Source organism: Colobus angolensis, unplaced genomic scaffold (genome assembly GCF_000951035.1).
Source record: "Colobus angolensis palliatus isolate OR3802 unplaced genomic scaffold, Cang.pa_1.0 Scaffold31, whole genome shotgun sequence".
Classification (NCBI taxonomy): Eukaryota; Metazoa; Chordata; class Mammalia; order Primates; family Cercopithecidae; genus Colobus; species Colobus angolensis.
In genome coordinates this window covers 5,104,801-5,131,086 of record NW_012116377.1, presented here as the reverse complement: position 1 = coordinate 5,131,086, position 26,286 = coordinate 5,104,801, and the positions used below count along the sequence as shown (strand labels likewise).

The following is a 26,286-nucleotide window of genomic DNA, read 5'->3' as shown; positions in this document are numbered from 1 at the left end:
GGTCAATGGCATAACGTCAGGTAGCGATCTGTGCTCTGAAGAGAGACAGGGCAGGACGAAGATTGGAGAGTAGTGGGGGCTGAAGTATAGGAAGAGGGAGCCATGGGCCACAGGGGACGCTGTAGGCACCAGGCCTTGATTTGAGCCTGCTCTGGGCCGGGTGCTGCTGGGCACCAGGGGCTGCACAGAGATGGGGCGCTCATAGGATCTGTTGCTGAGAAGTGCAAAGGCTGTGGGCTGTGGGGTGGAGGGAGAATTCTGTTATGTTCCTCTAGCACATGTGATTGTTCACAGCTACAGGCCTGTTTCATGGTAGGCTCTTGTAGGAGTAAAACAAGAATATTAATATCGACTTATTGAGAACTTTCTGCTCTGCTAAGGACACCTGCCTGTATTATCCCTTTGGTCCTGGTGGGGCCTCTTACAAGCTGTTTATCTGAGAAAGTTGTAAGCTCTTAGTCCAGGGACTGTGCCTTTTTTGTTTCTTGGCCACTGCAATGCTGGAGGGCAGGTCTTATATCTCAGTCAGATGTAACCCTAGGGCCTAGCTATGCAGAGGCCCAAGTAGTAGCTCTCTGGGGTGACCACAGTGCATGAGAACCAATGAAAGCTGCCTGGGTGGGGACGGGGGGTTGCAATTGTCAACCTTGCTGGACCAGAGGCCATCAAAGGAAAATGTTCTGTCTTTGGAGATGTCAGGAGAGGATGGGAGGTCCGCCTGGTGTGGGTAGAAGAAATGCACTTCTTGGTTTGTTTTTACATTTTTAAATTCTATTAATTTATTTGTGAATAGGTGATGCATTCATGTATTTCAGTAGCCAAAGATAGAAAAGGTATATGGTGAAAAGTCCCATAGCAGACTTTTCTTGGCCATGGCCAGGCCTTTGCAGAGCTCGTATCTCCTGCTGGCCACGTTGGCCACTGCTGTCTCTTTGTGGATGCCCAGGCTGAGAGGAGGGACACACATGTCTGTGAAAAAGTTAGCTTGGTGTAGCCCTGATTTCACCATGAGCTATGTTCATCCTGAACCTTCTCCTCAGAGGCTCGATCAGCAACTGGAAGTGTCACTCCCTCCCTTCTGAGTCTTAGCAGAGCAGGCACCCTGCTCCCTTTCCTGGAGACATCAGTTTCTCCTGATTACTTCTGTGCACCCCTGCCCTGCCCCCATCCATACACAGCCTGCAACATGCCCTATGCCTCACACTCTGCTTTTTAACATGAAACACAATACTCTAGGAGTTTTTGTATCTGTCCGTACATGCTGCCTACTCTTCTCTGTGGTCACATCGTCACCTCTGGAGGCTGTGCTCCACTTGTTGAACTCCGGCTGGACTTCTAAGTCATTGTCAACTTTTGCTGCTGTAAACACTGCTGCAGTGACCTTGGGTGGATCTCCTATCCTGACATCTTCTCCAGCAAGCACATCAGTGGGTTGCATTCCTAGAAGTGAAATTGATGGTGCAGATTGTATGTGCATTGCTCATTTCCATAGCAGCTGTCAGACTGGTGGGCTCTTCTTATCATGGGACCCAAGTTTGCTACTGGAGGCAGGATCTACAGAGCAGGGGTGGGGTGAGGAGCTGGGCGGGGCAGGCAAGGCCACCTGGCCATGCTGCCATCCCAAAAGCAGTACCTGGGCTGGAGCTGCCAGAGACTCAGAAGGGAGGGAGTGACACTTCCAGTTGCTGATCGAGCCTCTGAGGAGAAGGTTCAGGATGAACATAGCTCATGGTGAGCTACACCAAGCTAACTTTTTCACAGACATGTGTGTCCCTCCTCTCAGCCTGGGCACCCACAAAGAGACAGCAGTGGCCAACGTGGCCAGCAGGAGATACGAGCTCTGCAAAGGCCTGGCCATGGCCAACAGGGGCTAGGGGAAACAAGCAATTCTACCTGGACTGAGGGAGGGCATCATGGAGGAAAGGAGGTAGGGCTGTGGAGGAAAAGTGGGCCAGGCCAAGACGGGCTTCCAGGCACAGCTAGAGTGAACAAGAGTAAAGCCTCGGGCCAACGTGCATAGGGGTGTGTGCAGCGGGTGGGAGACAAAGGCCAGGCTTTCCAGGGCTCCTGTGCGAGGGGAAGCTGGAATGAGGAGGCCAGTTCTAGAAGGCCTTGGATGCAGGCTCAGGAGTGGCCTGGGTGACTGTGACAGCTTCAAGGAGAGTGCTGCTGGCTATCTAGGCAGGTGCCCTGGGGACAGGCTGGGTCATTGTGGCCCCCTGGGGGTGGAGGGGGCCTGCAACAGGGGCTTGAATTCAAAGCTACTTCTACCCCCTGTGCTCTGTGACCTTGGATAGATGACATAACTGTGCCATGCCTCCATTTCCTCATCTGTAAAGTGCCACCACAGAGCTGCTGTGGGGACTGAGGTGCTCTCTGTGGAAAGTGCTCACAGCGTGCCAGTTTTGAAGGGCCCGTTGTTACAGTGGCAGTTGCCAGTCCCAGGTTTCTGCCCTGCTCCCATGCATTTCGTTATCTGTTAGGTAGGCTCATTGTCCTGCTACCCCCAGGGTTCCTAGAGCAGGCAGCAGCCAGCCATGCCCAGAGCCCGGGAGGGCTGAGGCTAGGCACACAGTCACAGCTCTTTCAGTGTGCACCACTAACGCCCTCTGTCTGTGGCTGGGTGTGTGGGGACAGGCAATGGATGACTACAGTGTGATCGGCCGCTCCCTGTTTAAAAAGGAGACCAACATCCAGCTCTTCGTGGGGCTCAAGGTGCACCTGTCCACTGGAGAACTGGGCGTCATCGACAGTGCCTTCGGCCAGAGTGGCAAGTTCAAGATCCATATCCCAGGTAAGTGCAGCCACTTCCTCCCAGTTTAGGAACACCATGCGGGGCACAGAGAGATGGGAGAGGCGGTGCCAAGGTGGCGCTCCTCGGCTCAGGTTCCTAATCCTGCCTTTACCGAGACACGGGGTGACTTGGCCTGCATGGTGGCATGGCCTCTGGCTGGGAAGCCAGTATGGGTTCTGAGAAGGGCCTGGATGTGGAGTGAAGATCTGGTCTGAGCAGGGTCAAGATTGGAGTCTGAGTTCCCACTGCACCATTTACCATCTGAGGGGGCCTTGGGCCTGCTCCTTGGTTTCTCTGTGGAGGCAGGAATAAGATTGAGCTTTACAGGCAGTTTGGAGGAGAGCAGTTGAGGGAGACCGCTGGGGGCCTGGCATACCATCCTGGCACCCGGTAGGGTTTCCAGGGATGTGAATTGTCACCCTCCTTTGCCCAGCACAGACCCCCAGACTCAGCACTGCCCACTGAGTTTGTGCTGGGGCCTGTCCATGGGCTGGGTCAGAGTGTGTGTGTTTGCTGCTGGAGAGCCCTTGGATTTTGTCAGTGAACTCATCCTTCAATCACTTGTGTATTTCTTCAGCCTACAATGCATCGTGTTCTTCTGTGTCGCAGGCATTGTGCTTGGTGCTGGGGATATGGAGCTTATGGTTGTAGGAAGGTACAAACAATAAACATATTAAAGAAATCCCTGTCAGATGGCAGTAGGCACCGCGTAGAAAGATAAAGCAGGGACGGGATGGAATTGCTGAGCATGCTGCTTTGGATAGGGTGATCAGGGAAGGACAGAGGGAGGGGAGGAGCCACATGGGTAGTCAGGGAGAGCATGCCACAGCAAGGGGGAAGTGAAGGCAAAGGCCCTGGGGTGACAGTGAGCTCCAAGTGCATTTGCAGGTCAGTTGTTTGGCAGAAGTGCACTGAGCAGAGAGGTGTGCAGGACACAGGCCAGGGTTCATACTGTGCACCGGGGGCCATGGGAAGGACTGAAGCCTGTGTTCCTACGAATGCGCCATGAGCCACTACCTTTTTTTAGAGACAGTCTCACTCTGTCTCTGGAATAGAATGCAGTGATGCAATCAAGGCTCACTAAAGCCTCGACCTCCCAGTCTCAAACCATCCTCCTGCTTCAGCCTCCTGAATAGCTGGGACTCAGTTGTGTGCCACCACCCCCAGCTCCCCACTATCCTTTATGCCCTATACAATTGTACCAGATACAACTAACCGAGTACAATTCTGTTGTATTTCATAATACAGTAAAACTTACGAAAATTTTCAAACATACAGCAAAGTTGAAGAATTTTACAGGGAACACCTTTACCCACTCCTGATTTTATATTGACATGTTACTGTCCTCTACATAACTCCAGGGCTCAAGGTTGATCCTGTGAGGATGGAAAGCCATGGGGAGGTTTGGATCAGGGGAGCAACCAAGGTTGGTTTATGGCATTTTGTGTCAAATCTCCTAGAGAGAAGGTGGTGCCGTGGCTCCCACTGGAAAACAGAGACCCGAGCTGCCTCAGTGCTCACAGGTGGCATGATCACCCTTCCCTCTCCTGACAGCCTTGCCAGGGGACCCTTTCCTTCCAAAATCCTTCCACTGCCCAAAGATAGCATCTGCCTTCTCATGAGCGAGGGCAGTGGTCACAGAGGCTGTGCTTCTCCAGGGCACTTTACTCCCTGTTTGCAGCCCCTAAGACCTCTGTCAAGGTGGGGCTGGGGCAGGGGAGGCAGAAGTACCCAGCCATGGGAGGCCTCAAGCAGTGAAGCTCTAAAATTCTGTCCTGCCCTCCCCACTGCTCCATAGTGGCTGTGCATCCTCACCTCAGCCAAACAGGAGTCTTTGTGCATCCCTTCAGTTTGGCTGTGGGTTGTCCTCAGAGACTGGAGCCCACAGGACCCCTCTCTGGACTCCAGGGAGCATGCAGGGGGCATGAGCCAGACAGGCCAGCATCCAGACCTCAGTCCCCGAAGGCCTCGTGCCTGCCCCGGCTATTGTGAGCTTTCTGGGAGGGAAGGATCCTGGGATTCCTTCAGCTGGGTTGGGGGCCATACTACAGAGCACTCATCCTTCCCCTAAACAGCTCTGGGGCCCTGCTGGACCAGGCGGAGGGAAGAGCTCATGGTCTCCTCCTTTGGGGACTGCTAGGATCACGCTGACCTCCCCTGAGCTCTCTTCCTGTAGCCCAAGGCAAACTAAGAGCTGGGGTATTCCCAGGGCAGGCAAGAACCAAGAGGAGTCTTGTTTGGGGTGCTGGGGTGGGAGTGGAGGGAGCCTCTCAGGGTGCTGGGGTGGGAAAGGAGGGAGGAGGGGTGTAGGGACACTGCCTCAGTCCACTATAGTTCACATTCCTTTGTCGGGTCAATGTTGACGTTTTAGTCTGCCTGCTTCCTGTTTGTGACTTGTAAGCTTTTTATTAAATATCACTGGTCAGATTCCTCCATCCCACCCACCACCTTCCATCCCTCCCACCCCCACTCCCTGCTGATTCCTCTCTTTTAACCTTTTTGAAGTGCCTTAATTGTGAAAGAATCTTCAGGAAGCCTGAGCCATCCAGTACCAGGTGAAGGGAGAGAGAGTGCATTGCTAGCTGTAGCCTGGACATGCAGGGTGGGGAAGCCTGGGTTTTGGTGCCAGGCAAGGTAAGGCTCCCGGCCTGCAGTTCGTGGACAGGGCTGGGTTCAGATGCACCTCATGGGCCTCACTGCCGGCTCTACAGGGCATCCAGGCTGGGAAAGGCAGAATGAAGAGTCCCCTGAGTTTCCTCCCATCAGCCTCTCACCTTGGGTTGCAAGGTCAGATGCCAGCAAGGGCAAGCAGGTGTTGAAGAGGCCAGGTGGCAAGTGATAGGGAGTGGTGGGGACTGTAGTGACCTGGAGAGCTGCTGTGTGGGTCCTGCCAACTCTTCACTACATGGGAATGTAGGCCTGGGGTCTCATTTTATCTAATTTTATTTTTATGTAATATCTCCTGATTAAAAACTACAACTGTCTGTACTAAGCAAAGCATGCCTTTGGCCTGGTTTGACCCCTAGCGACTCATAACTCCTGTTTGAATTTTAGAAAGGACACCAGGCCCTCAGGTTCACGAGGTGAAGCCGAACCATAATATGCAAACAGTATGTTTTAAGGAGCCACAGACTCTTGCCTCAGAGACAAGGGTCCTGACGCTAGGGCTGTTGACTCCCAGAATGTACTATGGGAAATCAGAGGGCAGGGGAACGGCCCCATCCTTCCTGATACCCAAGGAGCCTTCCCAGAGAGTCCTGGGGGATCTCAAGGTTGGAAAGCCCCATATTTACGAAACATCTTCCTTCAAAGACCTTGCCATTTGCAGAATTGTACTTCCTGGGAGGATAGAAGGCCTGGCAAGCTGCCAGTAGGAGCCTACTGGGGAGTTGTGCTGGTGGAGAGAGAATAGTTGGAGGAAGAAGCTGGACATGGAGGAGGTTCCTGTCCATGTCATAGCATCACTTGTAAATCCCAAGGGTCGCAGGGTGGAGTGGGTCTTGTTATCTCCATCTCACAGGTGGGAACTGGGTAGTGGAGAGCCTGAGGGCTTTGCCCACGGTCTGTCTGTGTCACCCCGCCCCTCTCCATCAGCTCTGTTCATGCCCCTAGAGAGCAGCCATGTCTTCAAAGAGTTTGGAGCTGGGAGGCCCATGTGGTGCTTGGAGAAGCACTGTGCCTAGAAGGCTGCACTCCCAAAGCTCATCTTGGCAAGCCATCTGTCCCATCGTTGTCACCCTCCCCTCTGCCTCAGTGTGCCAGGCATCAGCACTCACTCACAGAGGCAGACTGGATGGGGGGTGGGACAACAGCTTCCACAGCCCCTCCTGTTCCCACTTTGCAGGGAGAAAAGAACACCTTGATGACTCCCAACTAGAGAAGAATCATGTGAGAAGCTGAATAGACTTGTTCCTAATGACAGCTCTGAGTCACTGGGCATTTACTCCAGGACAGAAAAGGGTACACATGTGCCCGTGATCTTATCTCCTAAAACAATGCTCTGTAAATCTAAAATCTCCCGGGGCTGTTGTTTTGTGTACCTGCCAAGATATGGCAAGCTTTTTGAATGGCCCAAATTCATGATAGGTGGCCCCTCTCCCACAGGGTGCTCCTGAACCAGCTGATTTGGGACAGTTCATGTGTGTGTCTGCTTTAGCACTGGGGGCACGTGGAACTTAAAGCCTTGTTACTGGAAAGCCCCAGGCCTCTATTACCATTCGCGTGCACGTGTGTCACCGATTCTCACCAGGTAACCACTGACCATGGAACAGAGCTGCAAGTGCTTACTTCATACTAGCCAGAGAGCCATGATTGAGAACATAGCCCACTCAAGGCCACAGCCATGGCCTCATCCTAGCAGTGGGTGCTGCCCATGTGCCAGGAGCTCAAAAGTGTGCTCACATCTCAGGCACTTGGTCTTGTGAGTAGCTGGAATTCTCATTCAAACCCTAAAATAGAGATCTTACTTTCGGTGATCTTTAATAACCTTTTGATTATTACTAATCACAAATTAATGTACTCCAGATGAGAAAAAGAAAAAAAATTTGTAGAACTGTACTTACAGGTAAGACCCCAGAAGGAGCTTCTGTTTACTGATTATCAGGGGGAGCTAGCACTCAGGAGGAGGAGAAACAGTAAGCCCCCAAAATGTGGGCTATGATGTCTACATGGCAGTCAGGCTGCCCATGGTACAGCTAAGGAGACTGGGGCTGGCAGGATGGGCAGTGCAGTTGCTGGTGTTCCCATTGCAACAAGCGCCGCGTTTCACTGCACAAGCAGACCATTTCAAACCGCTCTGCTGTGTGCCAGGGTGAGGATAGTCTGTGCCCAGTGAGGTGTGGAGCCACAGAGGTGGGCACTCAGCGCAAGAAAGCCAGAACAAAGCAGACACTTGGGCAAAGGTAACAAACATCCGCACTGAGATTCGACCCCAGAGCACCTCACTCTGAACTACTCTGCTCAAGACTCCCCACACCATGGTGCCTTATAGGCAAGGCTAGGGGTGAGGCACTGAAGTGCACCTCCCTTCCTCAGGGTGTGTGGGAGAAGGGAAGGGCTGGTCATTCAGCTCATTGGGCCCTTGGACAGAGGGCCTGAAATGACTACTGTGTGGCCCCTGGGGAGAGGAAGTCAGGAAAGCCACTGCTGCTCACCTCTGAAGGGGGTCCTGACGAGGGCCCCTGGGCCACCCTGCCTCCAGCACTGCACCTGTACCCACCCCCAGGGCTGCAGGGGCTATGACTCTGAATTATGCCCATCAGTGTGCCATGCAGAAGGGGATGGATTTACATGGGATAGGAAGTGTTGCTTGCATGAATGAATAAATGAAGGAGTTTGGTGGAATAGACTGGACTGGAGTGAACAAATGAATGTACCCAGGCTCACGAGGGCCACTCAGCTCTGTTTTCTGCAGCCTCACAGTGGAGGCCAAACAGCCTGGTGCTTTATGTGCCACAGGCTTCCCCAGAACCTCAGCAATGCGGGCAGATACCAATCTCATCAGACTCCCTCAAAAGCTGCTGCCTAGGAACAGAGCTTGGGGGAGGGCTCGAGTTTCCTGGTCTTTAAAACAAGGGGGCCAGGCACAGTGGCTCACCTCTGTAATCTCAGCACTCTGGGAGGCCGAGGCAAGAGAATTGCTTGAAGCCAGGAGTTTAAGACCAGCCTGGGCAGCAAAGCAAGACCCCATCCCTATAAAAAAGTAAATAAATTAATCAATCCAGGGTTTGCCAGTCGATTTAGCTCGGCAAACCTAGTTGAGACTTAGGGCTCAGGCTGGGGATACTGAGATCCTTCTCAGAGTCCTGTCCCAAGGTGCTTTCCCTGTGGGACAGGCAGAGACATGAGCAACCATTTGCAGTGAGCATGGCAAGTGGCCACTGGGACATGTGGCCGAGAATGGGGGAAAGTGACCATCCTGAGAGGAGAGCCAGAGCAAGCTTCCTGGAAGAGTAGCCTTCTGAGCAGAAGGGCGAGCAGTGAGCAGAAGGCTGTATAGAGAGCTAGAATCAGATGTGTGATAATTCACTAGAACCCTGTGGCCAGTGGTCGGTCCAGCCTCATGACCAGGATCAGGAAAAGGCCAGGACAGTGGAAAGGCCATGGTATGGGGAGTCGGGAACCTGGCACTGGTACCTGCACTGAGCTCCAGTTCCTTCACCTATACAGTGGGCATGTGAATTCTCAGGCTGCCCCTCCAGGGCCTCTTCCAGCCTCATTCATCTCCTGCTGACTCTGCCAGTGCTCAAGCGCCTCTTCTGTGGAGTGTACCTGACCTCCAGGCCGTGCAGCACTGTTGGGGGGGTGTACTGGCAGGAAGCAGGGGCTGGGAAGGCCCAGAGCACCTCCCAAACCCTGGCCCAGAGCTGCCATTTAGTCTAGCCCTCCACAGCCTGCATGGCAGCATGGCCCCATCTTACAGGTGAGGAAACAGGCCCTTTGCTCACAGCTACACTGTTGGTAAGTGAATGGGCCAAGAGTTCTCTGTCTGCCCCAGGGAGATCAAGCAGAGGGATCAGCAGGAGTAAGTGGGCACAGCATACCTGCTGTTGAGGGCAGTGCCAGCCCTGCCAGCTGGCCCTGCTCTCTTAGCCCTGCAGCCCTCTCCCAGGACTCTGGGGTTCCAGCTGGTAGCCCATGGCCCCTATGCTGAATCAGGTGTCTCAGGGCTCAGCATGGTATCCCATCCCATCCTCCTCTGTCCCTCATCACAGTGTATTGAGCCCTCAGTGTACAGAGCTGTCTAGGTACTGGAGGGGGTCAGAGGTAAAACAGCCTGGGTGGGGAGGGGGCTCCCTGAGTGATAGAGAGCTCTGGGCCAACACCCAGTGGGACAGCACTCCTGCGAACCACTCTCTGGTTTAGGAGAGGGGACGGGCCAGACAAGGCCAGGGTTGCAGGGGCCTCTGGGCCAGTTACCTGGAGGGTCTCCTGGGGCATCCTAGGCTCCCTTCTGATTGGGACCAGCCACTTTCCACTCTGCCCTTCAGCTTCTTCAGTGCTAACCCAGAGCTAGTCATTCTGATTTCCAGGAAGGCTGAAAATTTAATCATAGAATCCCTGGAGACGACTGCCTATAGTATCTGACTTGTGGCAGAGACTCCCTAAGTGGTGGCTGGAATTGTGCTATGTGCACCCACCCCTGACCTGCCAGCCCTTCCTCTTGGTGGGGTAGCTCACATATCCACTGAGGGCCCCACGTTATCCTCCCACCCATGCGCTGCCCCACCACAGAGCACCGGAGAACGATGCCTGTAGGAGCGCAAGTGCTGCATTCATGCCAGGCTGCTTCACGGGAGATTAACCAGCCACCTTTCAAGCAGGCATTGGCTGTGCCACCAGGACCCCTCCAATTTATTGACCCTGAAAAGCACTTTACATTTGGTCAAAAACAAGAATTACACCTTTCCCTCCTGATTGAAAACAGAAGCCAAATTGTAGAGGCATCCCCCAGATGCCCCACTTTGCCTGAGCCGGTGGATGGCCAGCGTCTCTCCCGGGACCAGTACAGAGCAGAGCAGCAAGTGCTTCAGCTCAGCCCAGAAGCTGATGCACCTCTCTGCTGACCAGGCAACAGATCGTCAGGGGCTCTCAGACCCAGGTTCACGAGGTGGCAGATTTGTCAGGGCCTAAGTCCCAGAAGCTCTATTTGCTAGAAATATGGGTAATTTAGTATGGACTGGGCCAGGCCTGCAGGAGTTGGGGACACACCCCTTCAGTGGTTTTGGGGGACCAGTGTGTTGGTGAGGACCCAGAAGTAACTCTAGGAATAGAAACTCTGGTTCTAAGAAATGGCCGGGGCATTGGTCCATATGGGCTGGCAACCAGAAGGAATGGAATTGGCCTGGGTGACTTGTAGCATGAGGGCCTATAGCCATCCGGGGGGTAGCAGGCAGGGCCTGAGGCTGAGACAATGTCAGCAGTACAACCAGCTGCTGCCCCTGAGCCCATGCCCTGTGCCAGGCAGCACGCCCTTGTGTAGTCTGACTACTCAATCCTGCCAGCAGCCCAGGGAAGCCAGGCTGTCATCACCCCAGTTCTGCAAAGAAGGAAATCAGACCAACCCCAGTGCCCTGGCAGCCAGCCTGAGGGCACAGAGGAGGAGGAGAAGCTGGGGTCCTGATTTTCAAGGTCAGAGACAGGAGGGCTCTGGCCTCGCACAGTCACCCTGACTTCAGCTAACTCTTCTTTACCAAGCACCGACTCTTGTATGTGGCAAGTGTTTTCCTGGTGTCAGACGTAGTGTTAGGTTCTGGGCACATGGCTCAAACAAGACATAGTCCCTGCACCCTGGGAATTCACAGCTGATCACTCCTCTGTTCAACAGTGTGCTTTTGAGCCCCTGTTATGTGTCATCCTTGTGTTGAGTTCTAGAAAGACCACAGTGAGCCACAGCCCACGTGACCCCTGTGCTCATGGGGCTGTTGGGTTGGTGTACTAGTCAACTTGGGCTGTCATAACAGAGTACCACAGACGGGGTGGCTTAAACAATAGGCATTCATTTCCTGTCAGTTCTGGAGCCTGGAAGTCCAAGATCAAAGTGTCTGCAGGGTGGGTTTCTCCTGCAGCTTCTCTCTTGGCTTGCAGGTGGCTGCCTTTTCCCTATGTCCTCACATGGCTGTCCCTCTGTGCTTGTCTGTATCCTAATCTGTATTTTGGAGGACATCAGTCAGATTGGTTTAGAACCCAACCTAAAGATTTCATTTCATCTTAATTACACCTTTAAAAGCCCTGCCTCCAGATACAGTCCCATTCTAAGGTCTGGGGGTTAGGATTCCAGTGTATGAATTTAAAGGGACACAGTTCAGCCTGTAACAGTTAGGACACTGGCACTGGCAGACTCTCCTGAGCATTTGTGTATTGGCAGCCACATGCAGGCTGTGCACGGAAGGTGCACAATGTCATGAGATCTTACAGTAGGACCCCAACCAAGTCTGGGCTTGGGAAGGCTTCCCTCGGAAGTGGCATTGCACTGGAGTCTGAGAACGAGTTGGAGTCTCAGTGCCCCTGGAGGTGAGGGTGCCACAGTGGTGCTGCTCAGGCTATTCCTGCTGGCCCTGAGTATCACCTCCACATTGAACCAGCCACCTGCTGTGTGGACCTCTGTGCCTATAAGCAAGAGCCACATCTTGTTTCCACAAGGCCTACCTCAGGGATGCCATGAGACTGCAACATTACTGCACCCGTCCTTAAGCTGCCAATTATGGACTTATGCCCCCTTCCCACCTTACAGGGAGGGAGACAGCCTTGAAACCAGACCCAGAGATGAGTGAAGCACCACAGTTGGTGCCGTGGCCCCATTGCCTGCCTGGCCATATCACTGGCTCCATCAGGCCTCTATAATAAAACTTCCTTTTCCTGTCACCCATTTCATCTGGAATGCCAAGCAGCTCTGCACTGGTGACACATGCTGACTCCAGCTCAGGCTAGGGCTCTGCTGAAAGGCTGCCTCCTGCAATCACTTGCCTAATGGTTCTTCCTCCCACCACCCACTGGGAGAGCTGTGCCTCAGGACTTCCACGGAGCCAGTCACATAGCCTGATGCCCTTGGGCCGGGCCAGGATGGTGCTGCCACAGCCTAGATCCTGGGTATAGCCCCTTGCACAAGATCAGCTGGAGCATATCCTGTCTCCAGCTACAGTTGGTCACAGCAGATGGCAGTTGCATTTGGCACAGAAGTACAGTCCACAGGCCAGGTGCGGTGCTTCACACCTGTAATCCCTGCACTTGGGGAGGCTGAGGCAAGCGGATCTCCTGAGGTCAGGAGTTGGAGACCAGAATGGCAAAACCCCATCTCTAATAAAAATTTAAAAATTAGCTGGGCATGGTGGTTACATGCCTGTAGTCCCAGCTACTCAGGAGACTGAGGCAGGAGAATCGCTTGAACCCAGGAGATGGAGGTTGCAGTGAGCAGATTGCGCCACTGCACTCCAGCCTGGGTGACAGAGCGAGATTCCATCTCCAAAAAAACAAAAAAACAGAACAAAAAAAAAGAAGTACAGTCCACAACACAAACAAGAAATGAAGTTTTCTGTGTTGTTTTAAGAAAGAGGAGTTTTAAAAAACAATAAAACAACAATGACAGCTGCGCATGTTAAAATCACTCCCTGGGTGTGGTAGCTCAGCCGAGAGCCTTGCTGGTCAGGGCCACTTTCCCGGAAGCTTTCTCACTGTTGCTAATCCTTCCGAAGGGCCTTTGGAGCCCTCGGTTTTCATCTGATAAAATGGGGGTAACAATCCTGTCTTGAAGGACTATGAGGAGTAAACCAGTGTGCAAGGATGTCCAGCATGTTGCAGGCTCTGGGAGTGGGCTGCCAGCCCCTTCCCTCATCTCCCTGCACCACGTGAGCCTGACACATGCCGGAGTCCAGGCCTGAAAACCCAAGGGGCTGGGCCTGCTCAGCTCCACGCCTGTATTGCTGGGCTATAGCCACGGTGGCATTAGCACTTCTAGTTTTTCAAGAAAGCCTGGATATCTGTATTTTTACATGAAATCTTCCCATTCTCAGTTGGGCCACAGTGTTTGGTCTCTGTGTTGGCACTAGGTCCTTAATGTGCTGCCTCTTCCTCCTGCTGCAGCCTTCAAGAGGAGGCCATCACCCTGTTTCTCCCAAAGGTACTGTGAGGCTCAGAGGAGCTAGATGACTGGCCCCTAGACCTGGAGTCCCCGATAGAAGTGGACATCACCCATGGTTCCACTTAGCTGGGAAGCTTCTGGAAACTCAGCATAGAGCAAAAGTGAAAACACATCCTGGTGCCAAAGGGACGGGACACGATGAGCCCTGAGGTTTGGGTATTGTTATGTTCCCATAAATAACAGGCCCTCAGACAATGGGCTGTGAGGCTGTGTGTACCTCTGGGGTTTGAAATGAAGCTGGTTTTCTTATTTAAAATGTATTCTGTCCAACCACCCAGCTGCAACTAGCGGCTCTGTTTGGAGCAGATTCTGGGGCAACCCCAATAACCTGTCCTTGGGATTTCATTAGCACCACCGGCCAGCTGCCTGGAAAGTAGCCCCTGCCAGGACCAAATTAACTTTTACTGAGAGACATTGGCACGGCTGGTATTTTGCACACTTGGCATTTTCGGCCCACACTGGGATGTGGGGAGCAGGGTACCTTTAAAGAACAAGAGCTTCGGAGGCAGCCAGACCTGTGTTGGAATCCTGGCTAGAATGCTACCCTTTCTGAATCCCAGTTTCCTCATCGGTAAGATGGGTTATTTTGAGGACTTTCCCTCCCAACTTTTTAAATAACTTCAAACATACAGAAGAGTGGAAAGCTTATTGAGCAGTGTTACTCCCTTGGCTTCAACAATTGTTCCGTGTTGTCTTGTCTGCTTTGTGTGTGTGCACTGAGCTGGCTGAGGGTTCCTCCTGGTGCTGCTGCTGTGCCTGCACCCTCAGCACATGTCTCCGAGGAACAAGGACATTCTCCTGCAGAACCACAACACAGTTACCACTGGAGAAATGTGACATTGTTGCCACATTGCCTAGGATACAGTCCATTTTCAGATTCCCCAACTGTCCCAATAGTGTCTTAGGAAGTTTTCCATGATGGGGAGTCAGTGAAAGGTGGCACCTGCGCTCAGTGCTGTCACCAATAGTTTTACGACACTGATGTTTTTGAAGAGGCCAGGTTGGTTGTTTCCCAGTGCACTCTTTGGGTCTGTCTGATATTTCTTCAAGGCTGTGCATTTTTGGAAGGAATTCTACAGAGGTGATTTCGGGGCCTTAGTGTGTCCCATCCAGATGTCTGCCCATCATAGGCAATGCTAGGTTTGACCACTGGTGAATGGTGGTTGTTAGGAGGTTCAATGAGGTGATGAAAACAGAGCCCAGGCCCAGAGATAGCTGTGTGGAGGGAGTACAGCAGCCCACACTCACCAACCGTATCATAGCTCAGCAGCTGTGTCCCATGCAGGATGCCTCTGTGGCCTGGGAGGAGGGGCACCAGCAGGTCCCTTGGGAAGTTATGGTAAAGGCCCCGGTCTGGCAGCCATGAGGCAGAGCTGACTCTCTGGAGCCGGATCTAGGGATATCCTACCCCTTTCCTATATCCCCACGGAGCTAAACCAGGGCCTGTGGAGTGAGGATAGGAGCTGCTACTTCCCCCAAAGCCTGCTCTTTCTCCCCCTCCCTGACTGCCCACCCTCTCTCCCCAGCCCAGCTATGTTTCAGCCATTGCCCTCTCCTTGTGACCAGCATCAGACCTGAGCACAGAGGACTGGCTCTAGGCCCATCCCAGGGGGCACCATTTGGGTGGAGATGATTACAGAAAGGAGCAAGCACTATAGTAGGGGCCCTGCAGGGCTTTGGGGAAAGAGGATGGAGTGACTCCTCCCTTCCAGAGTGAAGGTGGGAAGTTTCACCGATGCAGTGAGGCTTGAGCTTGTCTTGAAGGTAAGGAGATTTCCCCAGGGAGAAAAGGGAGGAAAGGTGTTTAGGACAGAAGGAACAGAGTGTACAAGGGCACAGAGGATGGAAAGAGTGGCATATTCTGGGAATATGGAATAGAAACTAATATTCATTGCTTGTTATAATGAGTAGGACATTGTTCTAAGTGTTGTACATGTTATTAACTCATTTGATGTATTTAAAATGATGGTTTTGGAGCCGTTTTTTTTTAAAGCAATGGAATTCTTTGTTTTCTCACCCAAAGTCTTACATGGAATCCAGCTGAGGCCCCGAGGAGCCTCCTTGCTGTTCACCTCAGTTCCAGCCCTGAGGCTCATCCTCCGATGGGTGGGGAGGAGGGGAGGAGCAGCTTACTCCCGAAAGGCCTTGGCCTCCACACTTGTATCTGGCCTTTGTCTAGACAGGTTCCCATCAACACTGCTGTCACTGGGGCTGGACCATCCTCTACTGTGGCGCTGCCCTGTGCCCTACAGGGTGTTTATGGGTATCCCTGACTTCTTCTCACTAGGTACAGCCTCGCCGAAGTTGCAGCAATGAAAAACTTCTCTAGATGTTCCCAAATGTCCCCTGGGGACCAAAATATCCCCCAATTGAGAACCACTGGTCTAAGCAAGTGGCAGGAGGAATTGGTAGTTGGTGTGCAGGGAGGAACACAGTCAGAAAGCTCTGTGGCAGCTGGTTGGAGAGGGCAAGCTGAGGCCTGAGGCTGGGCAGTGGGTGCATGGGGAGGAAGGCAGAGGGGCAGGATGCACCCCAGAGCCTGTTGGGGTGCAGAATGAGGAGGGTGATGTCCAGAATAGATTCCACCTCAGGCCTCGTGGGCAGCCTCTGGCCAACAAGGAGGGCCTAGGCATGCCCCCAGAGTCCCAGCCCCATGGTAGGGGCCCTACAGGGCCATGGGGAAAGAGAAGACAGAGTGGCCCTGCCGGGGTCAGGGCCTGGGGACAGTACCTCATCCATCCTGAGGTCTCTGTGTGCTTGGTGGTGGGGGGCCCTGAGCTCTGGGCCCAGCAGCCTTAAGAGGAGGGAGGCTCTGTCCAGCCGCATGGTGTGGACCAGAAGTGCAGGATCTTTACTGGTCCTTACACAGTGAATGCAACTTTTCTTTGGGAATTATTTCTCTTTGCTTAGGAATCTCTAAAACTTTCCAGATTTACCAGTTTGTAGTTTTAGGGAAAATTTGTATTTTTCCATATGCAGTTATCCTACCTAAAGTCAGCAGAGTAAACTGATAAAACAACTAACATTTTAGGCAGTGGAAAGTGGAACTTGTGATTGGGTAAGTACTGTCTCTCCAGAAAGTCTTGACTTAGCAAACCACCATCAATCTTAGATACCTGAGAGAAAGTTCCAGAAATCAGAGGCCAGCCCATGTTCTATCGTGGATAATATTGGCTTGGGCAACTCCGTGGATCTTGTGTCTGATACTCCATGCCCTGGACTGCCATGGCAGCTGGTCAAGGGGCCTAAAACCCTGAAGCCTTCAAAGACATGTGCCAGCAGCAGGAAACTCCCTGCCCCAAACTCCCCCATGATTTGGATTCACAACACTTACCATGTGTTCAGAGAGCCTTGGTCATCACAGTCACTAGAAGGGGAGGAAAATCCCTTCCTGGCTAGGCGCTGGGGGTGCAGTGGGCCTGGGGCAGGACAGGGTACTCCAGCATGTTCTGCCACTACTACCACTGTTGCTGCTGATGTTCATTTAACTCCTGCTATGTGCCAGACTACCTGACATGCTTTGCTGAAATCCACTACAGTGTAGAAATCCAGTTTTGTTCCTTCAGCTCCCTCTGAGGTGGGCACTATTAGTAGGTCGTCACTCACCCAAGGTCTGACAGTCAGACCACACTGCCTTTGGTGACCACAACGCAGCAGCCCTCCCTGGGACAAACAGGTTAGGGTGAAGGGTGCGGGGCCCCTGACTGTATGTAAACAAGGTATTCACGGCAGTGCTTAGAGCTGTGCCTAACAAGGGTCGGTGCTCACCAGCCTCTGCTGCTGTAGATGTCACCTCCATGAAACCTCTGAGTTGTTCCTGGCTTCCTTCCTGTCTGAGGAGGAGGCGGGGGAGTGATAATAACAATAACACCTGTAATTGTACCTATAGGAACCATGTACAGAGCAGTCCCAAGGCTGAGTGTTTCCTGAACAGCATCTCACTGATCTCCCCTGTACAAATGTCAAGATGAGGCCCTGAGAAGCAAAATGACTTGCATGGGGTCACACAGCTGAAAAAGGGAGGAGGAGCCAGGATTTTACCCCATTTTGTCTGACTGCAGAGCCCCCGCACTTTACGCTGAAAGAGAACTGGGAGCCAGGGGAGTGTGGAGTTCTGTGTGCGATGTGGAGCCAGGCAGGCAAGGATGAGTGAGAGAACCTGGCAGCCACTGTGTGGATGTTGGGCCCACCTTGCTCTTGCCTGCCTCCTCCAGCTGGGCTCTCTCACCTGGCCACAGAGCCAGCTGAGTTTAAAATGGCACTCGATGAGCTACAGGTAACCATTGGATTGCTCAGGCACCCAGGGCCACTCCTGGAACCTGTCTCCAGGGAGCCTCTATGGCCCGCACAGGACCTAGCCCTGGGCCAGAGTGTTTCACTGCTGCCGGGTAGTTAGCCAGGGACCTACAGCAGCAGCGAGCCTCTGGTTGGTGAGCAACCTCTAACTGGGGCTCCTGTGACCCTGGTGTTTATTTAGTGCCTGAGCAGTCCAATGGATCAGGCATAGGCTAAGGTCTGGTAGTGAGGATTTGTGTCGGTCTGGGGATTGGTAAAGGCACTGCCTCTTCACGTGCCATCTTCCAGCACCTGTCTGTCTGGTGAGCACTTCATTTCTTGTGGCTGTTGCTTACTAGCCCCTTACCTCCTGCCCACCCTCGCCATGGGCACAAATCCACACCAGGCACTACACTCAGAAACTGCCATGACAGTGCCCTCTTAGTATGGCATGTGGCATGCTTCACAGTCGGCCAGCCTTCTCTGCCTTCCCTCCCTCTGTCCCTCTGGGCCGTAGGCCACCCTCCAGCCCTAGCCCTGTAGCAGCCCACAGTAGCTTTCCTTCATTCTGTCGCTTGCGCTGGGTACTCTGACCTCAGCTCAGATGCCACCTCCAGGAAGGCTCCCTGCCCTTCTCAAACAGAGCAGATCCTCAACGTTCTCCTCCTCTGCGCACCTCTTCCAGTGCCACATTGGCCTCTCCACTCCCTGCACAGTGAGCTCTGAATCCCAGGTGGGTCCACGTTCATTCCATGACTGAGCTGGGAGGTGCTCCAGGGGGAGGTCTTTGCTGTGTTAGTCTGTGGCCTGCACATGCTCACTGCTCGCTGTTGGATGAGTGAGTGAGTGGGCAGACTCCTATGATCTCCACCACACACCCTTTATATAAACACCACTCTTTATTTAAGCTGGGTGGGACTGAGAAATGGGGTAGTTGAAGCCTCAGTTGCAGGTGACAAAACCTTACCTCAACTGACCCATGTACCTGAAGAAGTTCAGAGGTGGGTGCTTGATCCCAGGACTCAGCCCTGCCCTCCTCCAGGCAACTGTCCCAGGCAGGCTTCTCCATAGATGGTCTTCCAGCTACAAGTCCAGTGGAGTAGGGTGCCTCTTTCCCAGTAACCCCACCAAAGTTCTAGAGCCCCACACCATCCCCAAACCAGCATGGGAGCCTGGGGCATGTACAGTTCTCTGGCCAGCCTGGGTCATGTGCTCCCCTTGGCACCAAGGATGCACCCTTTTGCAACCCTGCATCCCTAAGGAAAACCAGGGGCTGTTACTAGAAGTAGGTGGAAACAACAGGTGTTTGCTGCAAGCAGGAATGCCCAGGCACTGTGTTCAGGCTTTCCTCACCACTGACTTGGCCTTACCATCATCATCACCCTAACCTGCTCAGCCACAGCCCTCCCCAGGGCCCCGCAGCATCCTGGACGAGCTTCATTCCCTGAGCGCTCTGGACTGCTAGGGCTTCTTCCCCAGAGGTGAGCTTCTCTAGGCTGAGGGATGGACTGAGTCTCCCAGTGTCTCCAGGGTCCCACCCATCGGCTGTCACGCCCCAGGTAAACTGTATTTTCTCAGGTATGTTCATGGTGGGATTTGAAGGACCCCTGTCCCTTTAGCCATTGGAAACTGTTCCTCTCCGCAGTAGCAGTGACCATCCCAGTTGCAAATATGTCACTCATCCTCATCAGCCTTGGCACACTGACTTGTGTGGTGGAAAGATGATCCTTCTGGCCAAGCAGTGAGCATATCAGGATTCACCAGTGCCTAACTGGGACTCAGAAGTCTCAGCAGAGTCAGCAGTATGTCATGATCCTTGTGAAAGCGGAAAGATTTAATGTCAGAACCTAGGGCAGGAATAGGTTATTGTTCTGCACCCAAGGGTTTGAGGAACCCTCACCCTGTGCACCCTGTGAGCTAATTTCCCTCTGTCACCTGGGGGAGGAAGGCCCCTGGCCTCAGAAGGCCCCATGGCTTCTTCGTGCCCAGCAGTGGCACAATCTCCCACTCAGGGGTCAGGGCCTGGCCCCAGACGTTTATTTCCATCCAAACTTGTTTGAAAAAACCTCACAAACTGTTTTTTTAATAACCTAAATGTATAATAGTAATACTCATTCAAGGAAATTTGCATATTAAAGAAGAATAAAAAGAAGTCTCCCATAGTCCCTTTATTAATATTTTGACTTAGTTTCTTCTGTCTTTTCTCTGCAAAGCCATCTTTTTATGTAATTGAGATTATATGGTGTATACAATTTTGTGTCTGATTCTTTTCAATCAATATTTATTACACAAACTGATTTTTTTTTTCTTTTACTGTTTTACTCTGTGGTCTTCAAGGGAAGTTGAACCATGTAGTGATTAAGAGCCTGGGCTCTGGGGTCAGACAGAGCTTGATCTAAATCCCAGCACTATTACTTACCAGGTCTGCAATCCAGATAGCCAGCCAGACCTCGCTGAGCCTTAGTTTCCTCACCTGTAAAATGGATACTGGAGGTGCCCTAGGTGGGGATGCTCCAAGGTCGAAATGTCCAGTAAAATGTAAAACCACATGCAACACTCAGCACATGCTCAGCACATAGCCAGAGCTGTGTTCAGTCATATGGCCATTGTTTTCAATGCAGCGTAACAGTAACCAACCTTGCCAAGGCCTTAATGGGCTATCTAAGCATCTGTGGATGTTCCATCTCTTGTAAATAGCATTGCTGGGAACGTCTCTGTCTATAAATCTCTGTTTTAATATGTAGGGTATTTTCTTAAGATGGAGTCTCAGAAGCTGAAGTGTTCTAATTTTTAAAATGAAAACATCACATTTAAAAAGTTATTGAGAGTTTCTGGCAAAGTGATTCCCAAAAGTACAGTGCCATTTTATACTTCTGTCAGCAGTGAGTGAAGGTGTCTGTTCTCTACCCCTCACCAGCATAGGCTCCCCTGTGTTATTTATCTTTGCTAATTTCCTACATGGCAAATGACATCTCAGTGTCTTTAATTTGCATTTCTTTGATAACTAGTAAAGTCAACCATTTTGCCATATCCAAGTTGCTTTAAAGAGATTCAGAAGAAGAAGGTAAGTGGAGAAAAGGGTGCAGTTCACAGCCTGGCATCTTTATGACTGTCTGCCAAAATTTCCCACTTCAGGCTCCTACACTGGGGACTAGAGAACCTCTTGGATTCTGACCTGCAGATCTCCGTAGTGTATACTTGTCACCCCAACCCTATGCAATCCAGAGGCATCTCTACCAAGATGGCTTTTGTCCTCCACAGCACCTGCATCTCTCATCCAGATGCCCTGTGTGCCTGGCCCCATGCTGAGTCACGAAACCAGAGCTCAGACCCAGGGCCTATCATGCGTGGGCACTCCAACAGTCCTCCTCCATCTGAGGCCCTGCGGGAGGGAGCCACCACCCAGAAGAGTAGGGGAGGTTTCTCAGAGCCTTAAAAGAAGAGTCGGTCTTTGTTCGATCCAAGGACAGCCTGTGACCTCCTGCCTGGGACAGGAATCATGTTGGATCTGTGCGCCAGTGCGTCCCCAGGACCTATCACCCCAACCAAGGAGGGAGATGAGCCCACCTCCAGGCAGCAGGGAGCCACTGAGAGTGTTTGACCTGAGGAAACTAGGATGGAGGGGTGTTTGTTTACAGTGGTGGTACTAGTGGTCTGGAGGCCTGGTGAGCTGCTCGTAGGAGCCCCTGAGAATTCATGACAAGTATGGGAAAGCTGGCACAGGACTCAGGCAGCCCTCTCTCCTGTGCCTGACACCCCCAGGCTGGCTGCTGGCCCCAGCTGCAGGCCATCCTGACTCTGACAGCTGACTTCTCCAAGTTGCTGGCTGTTCCCAGACAGCTCATCCCACTCCCGCCCCACAGGGAGGCCTGAAGCCAACTTTGTCAGGGCAGCGTGGATGTACTTGTGACCCCCGAGATGAGGGCAAACTCTCCACAGGCAATCCTGGGCATTCCACTGGGTTCCGTCTCACGTGGCTGGCTGGTCGGCCAGGGAGACTCTGGAAAACAGCTTGGTTGGGAGAAAAGAGTTGAAGAGAGGTGAGGGGTGAAAGTTGAGGTTTCAGAAAATCCCTATAAAAATGAAAACAAACCATCCATCTTTCTCCTGGGCGTCTTAGCCCGCCACTGCCCTTTGTGGATCTTGCCCCAATGTCTGTAGGGATGGCAGCTCTGAAACCTAATCCAGCAGCCAGCTAGCTGCTGCCAACCCCCACCCAGCGCAGGAACGCCCTGACAGGGCCAGTCTCTCCTGGAAGCCGTCCTGACAGAGGAGCACCTTTACCAAGCTCAGAGAGCACTTCGGGGTGTCCTTTTTTCCCCAGATGAATAGCCAGCCTCCTCCCCCTTTGGCCATTGAAGCATTTCAAAGCAATTGTAAAAATTATATGAACCCCATCGAAGAACTGTTACAACAGTGTTTATACCCAGCATTTGAAACAAAGACAATGATATTATAAATAATTGTAGATGATAAAGATAGGCAAGAAAAAATAACATAATTAAAAGAATTTTACAAGACGGACCGTTCACAAAGATGGATGGAGTAACACAATACGTTAAAAATATCTGCAATTAACATAAACACAGCCTAATGGACAGAAACCATCTGCTGGCTGGCCTCTCCCTGGGTATGGTCCCATGTCACACAGGGCAGTGCCAGGGCCTTCACTGTGGCTGTCATGTCTCTGGGGCCCCTGAAAGAGACTGTCTAGGGGTATCTTTCCTTGCAGCAATCGGAGGCCCTGTGATCTGGGAATGATTGAGAAGGAAATACAGAAACAAAAGGGAAACTGAGGACTTTCCAAGGAGTGTCTTCATGGGGTCACAGAGCTTTCCCAGGAGCCCCTCCGTCACCCCAGATGAGGTCGGGTCCCGTCAGCTATCCCCACACACCAACTGCTTTTCCATCACAGAGGTGGATGAATGCCCAGGGACTCCCGTAAATGAGTCGTGTGGCCAGCCTCTCTGGGCCCACACTGCAGGCCCTGCTCCACCTCGTGTCGGCACATATTAGGGGCTCGGTCCCTGTGTGTTGGGTGACTGACCTATGGCTTCTGAGGCCGGCATGTAAGGTGTGATTATTGGTCTCGTGTCGTTAGTGGGTGTCTACAGCAGGGCCTGACCACAGAGCCCCAGCTGGACTCTAGGTGGTTTGGGTGCAAGGTGCTTGGTGCCAGTTCCCTGATGACTGCCTGAGGTGGGTACCCCAATCCCCACTGGACAAGAGTCGAGGCCCCAAGAGCCTCATGCTCACCTGGGGCTTTTGTATCTTACCTCCCCTGTTCTCCCATCCCCTTTTCATCACTATTTGATTTTCTAAAAAAATAAAATTTGTTTTGAACTGTGAAAAACTTTCACCATGCAGAGTACAGTAGACAGCCCTGTAACCAGCAAGATCAAACAGATGTGAACCTCTTGTCACATCCTTCTATCTGTCTTCATCTCTCTTCACACCCTTCCCCTATCTTGTTTGGGGGATGTGAAATGTACAGCTCAAGCCCTCCACCCTGCTGTCCTCGGCTGGTGGACTCACATGCACGTGCAGCTTTCACACTTTCCTTACACAAGGTGGCCTCTCGAGCAGCCTGGAGGGTTCGTGCATGCTTTATGTTTTACACACTTGGTTTCACACTGACCCGGGTGTTATTAGAACACTGCTGTTTTCTTTGTGGAACTTGCCGTTCTAGTCAACGGTTCCGGTTGACTCCGTTTGACTGCTATATGTTATCCCATAGTCCAAATCAACCAATTTGTACACCTGTGACCTGTCGGGTGGGTTGTGTCCACGTCTCCACAATGCAGAGCAGAATAAGAGGGTTTCTCTAGGCAAGTAGGGTCGCCTGGTGCTGGGACACGTGCACCTGTGGGCGGAGGGGCCCTGCCAGGCTGTGGTGCCGGCCTCTCCACCACCAGCACTGTGTTACCTGACTCGCCTTTCCCGCCGGGTGACAGATGCAGCCATCTGATTATCAGAGCCACTTTCTCCCCAGAAGCTCATGCTCAGCCTGGTTTCTTAGAGGCCTAGGATCAACCCAAAATATCAGGCCTTGACAGGGAATCTTCGGGCCTCCCCTGAGCAGAGTGGAACTGGGATTTCTGATTGGCTTTTGCTGTGGGGCGAAGGGAAACCTGGGCATTTAGTTGGAAAGCCAGACCCCTGGCTTGCTCCATGTGATTTCCTGCTGCAGACCACCTCCTGTCCATGACTTGGAGTCAGACACCCTTAAGTTTGAATGGACCATGGGTTAAGTGCCCCCAGGCAGTTTGTTGACAGCTCTGCAGCCTGTGAAGAGGAAATGGGAAGCAGGTGGAGATGAATGGGTTGGGTGGCTGGTGTGTAGTTGGCCCTCTCCCTGAGTGGTCATCTTTATTGTTGTTGAAAAGCGATGATTGCCGATTGCTAGAAATAAATGATCAGGTCAAAGATTTGGAAACTGGCTTTGGGGACTGGGCCTTGCCCCATGAGTGGGATGATGTCTCATGAGGCAAGAACAGGCTTTGGGTCAAGACCAGGATGAGTTCCATTTGGCCTGAACAGTGCCAGAGCGGCCGTCTGCAGCACCAGGCTCTGGAGCCCCAGGTCTGTGCATTCATGTGTCGATCGCCTCTGCGTACCAACCCTCATCTCAGGCTAGGACTCAGTGGCAAGAGAGATAGCTTTGGGCCTGCTTCCTGGAGCTTCCACAGAAGGGGTAGTTGGTCAGGCCCAGGAGCATGAGCTTCCGTGCAGCTGCATGCCACAGAGGAAGAGGGCAGGTCTGACACAGAAGGGGCATCTTTGTAGGGCCTGCAGGAAATGCAGGGCACTTCTAAGGAAGCAGCAGCCAGGAGACCTGGCCCGGAGTTTAGAGTCTACAGGGCAACAGGGAGGGCATTCTGGGAGGGATCTGCACAAAGATGTTCCTTTCCCTGAGATGGGAAAGGAAAGAGCAGAAGGGCCTGTGGCTGGGGCAGCAGGGAGCAGGGGGAAGAACAGTGGAGCGCAAGTACTCTGGGCCACGTGAGGACACCATCCACTACCTCGGGATGGGAGGAGACAAGCCCCAATGTGGTTCTGTGAAGCCACTTCCCAGGTGGCCCCAGGCAAGGCTCTTTCCTCTCTGAGTCTCCTGCTCTCTGGAATGGGGACTATGATGCCCAGCTCCGGGGGCTGTTATGAAGAAGAAAGCCCGGCCCATCATGACCTCTCTGTAAGCCCCTCTGGGCTGCTTGTGGAGAGAAATCCAAGGCCTCAAATCAGAAACGCTTCCTTCAGACTCCTGGGCCTTGAGGCAAGTGTCATGGGAAATTGGGTGCCAGCCAGCCCAGGGCAGACATGCTGTGCCAGGATTCAGCAGAGCGGGGAGCATGCAGGGAGAGGCAGCCCTATGCCCTTGTCTCAGAGCAGGCTGTGTGCGCCCAGCGGATGCGGCACTAGCAGGAGCTGTGTGGGGTCGGCTCCATGCAGGTGCGCCTGCGTCTGTGTGTGTCCATGTATGTGTGTGCATGCGCACACATTTGTGTGTGTGGTGTGTTTTTGACAGGGGGGAGGTGAGTGAGAGGCCAGCTTCCTGACAGGGCAGTTGTAAAACATTCATAAACTTTTATTGGACTTGCCACCCTTCCAGATAAATATTTTTCGATTTTATGGGCTTGTTTTAGGACCCCGAGCTTAATCATGGCTTTGTAGCTGCCTTAAAAAAATTAAATATTATTTTGGCAAAAGGAGCCCTCTTCCCCCCACCCCTGCCAAAGGCAGCCTGAACTCTGAGCTCATAAATTCCTGCCACTCTCAACTCTTGCCCTTTTCCCCTCTGTAGTCTCAGAGCCATACTAGGATGAGCCCGAAAAAAAAAGGGAGAGAGAGAAGAAAAAGTAACCCCTACTCTTCTCTCTCCAGGTTCCCTGACTCCCCTGATCCTGGAGGGAAATTCAACCCAGCTCATTTGTCCACACAAGGGAGCAGGCAGAGGAGTCTGTGCTGGGCAGTCACCTGCTGCCTCCCTGAGACGGCAGGCTGCCTTGGCTGGAGGCGCTCCCATTCCCCTAGCCCCTCCTTGCCTCCTGGAAGACCTGAGTGGAGCCCTGCCCCTGGTCCTCAGATCTCATTGCCTTTGAGGCTTCAGTTCCCACACTGCCTGCTCGGGCCCCTCTGAACACCCCTTCCAAAAGAGCACCCCCGAACCCAGCACCGTCCCTCTGTCTCTTCGCTGTACTGCCTTCCTAGCATCTAGCGCTGTCGGAAACTTTCTCCTGTATTCATCTATTGGTTACAAGCCTGTCCCCACTGCAGACGTAACTCACACCATGCTGGACCCCCACCCCTGGAACAGGGCCCAGGGCACAATAAGTGCTCCATGAATATGGGGAAGGTGTGCTCAGTGAATGGGGTGGGGTGATTCGGGTAAGGAATAAAAATAGTGAACGTTCTTTAGACCTCGCTTTGTGCCAACCCGCTGTTCTAAGCACTTTCTGTTATGTGAACTCACTTGGGCCTTACATCAAACCTGTTCCCATGTTTTAGATGAGGAAGCTAAGGCGCAGAGAAGTCATATGTCTTTCATGAAGCCATGCAGCTGATCTGTGCCTGGACTGGGGTC

General features: G+C 52.6%; 1 protein-coding gene across 1 annotated transcript in view; it reads left to right on the top strand.

The window, feature by feature from the left end:
* Positions 1 to 26,286, top strand: part of EEFSEC (eukaryotic elongation factor, selenocysteine-tRNA-specific) — a 255,237-nt gene that overhangs the window by 203,988 nt on the left and 24,963 nt on the right. Inside the window, exon 6 of the mRNA XM_011950728.1 lies at positions 2,638 to 2,794. Within this exon, the coding sequence (XP_011806118.1) occupies positions 2,638 to 2,794 (157 nt within the window). The remainder of the gene's footprint in view (positions 1 to 2,637; positions 2,795 to 26,286) is intronic.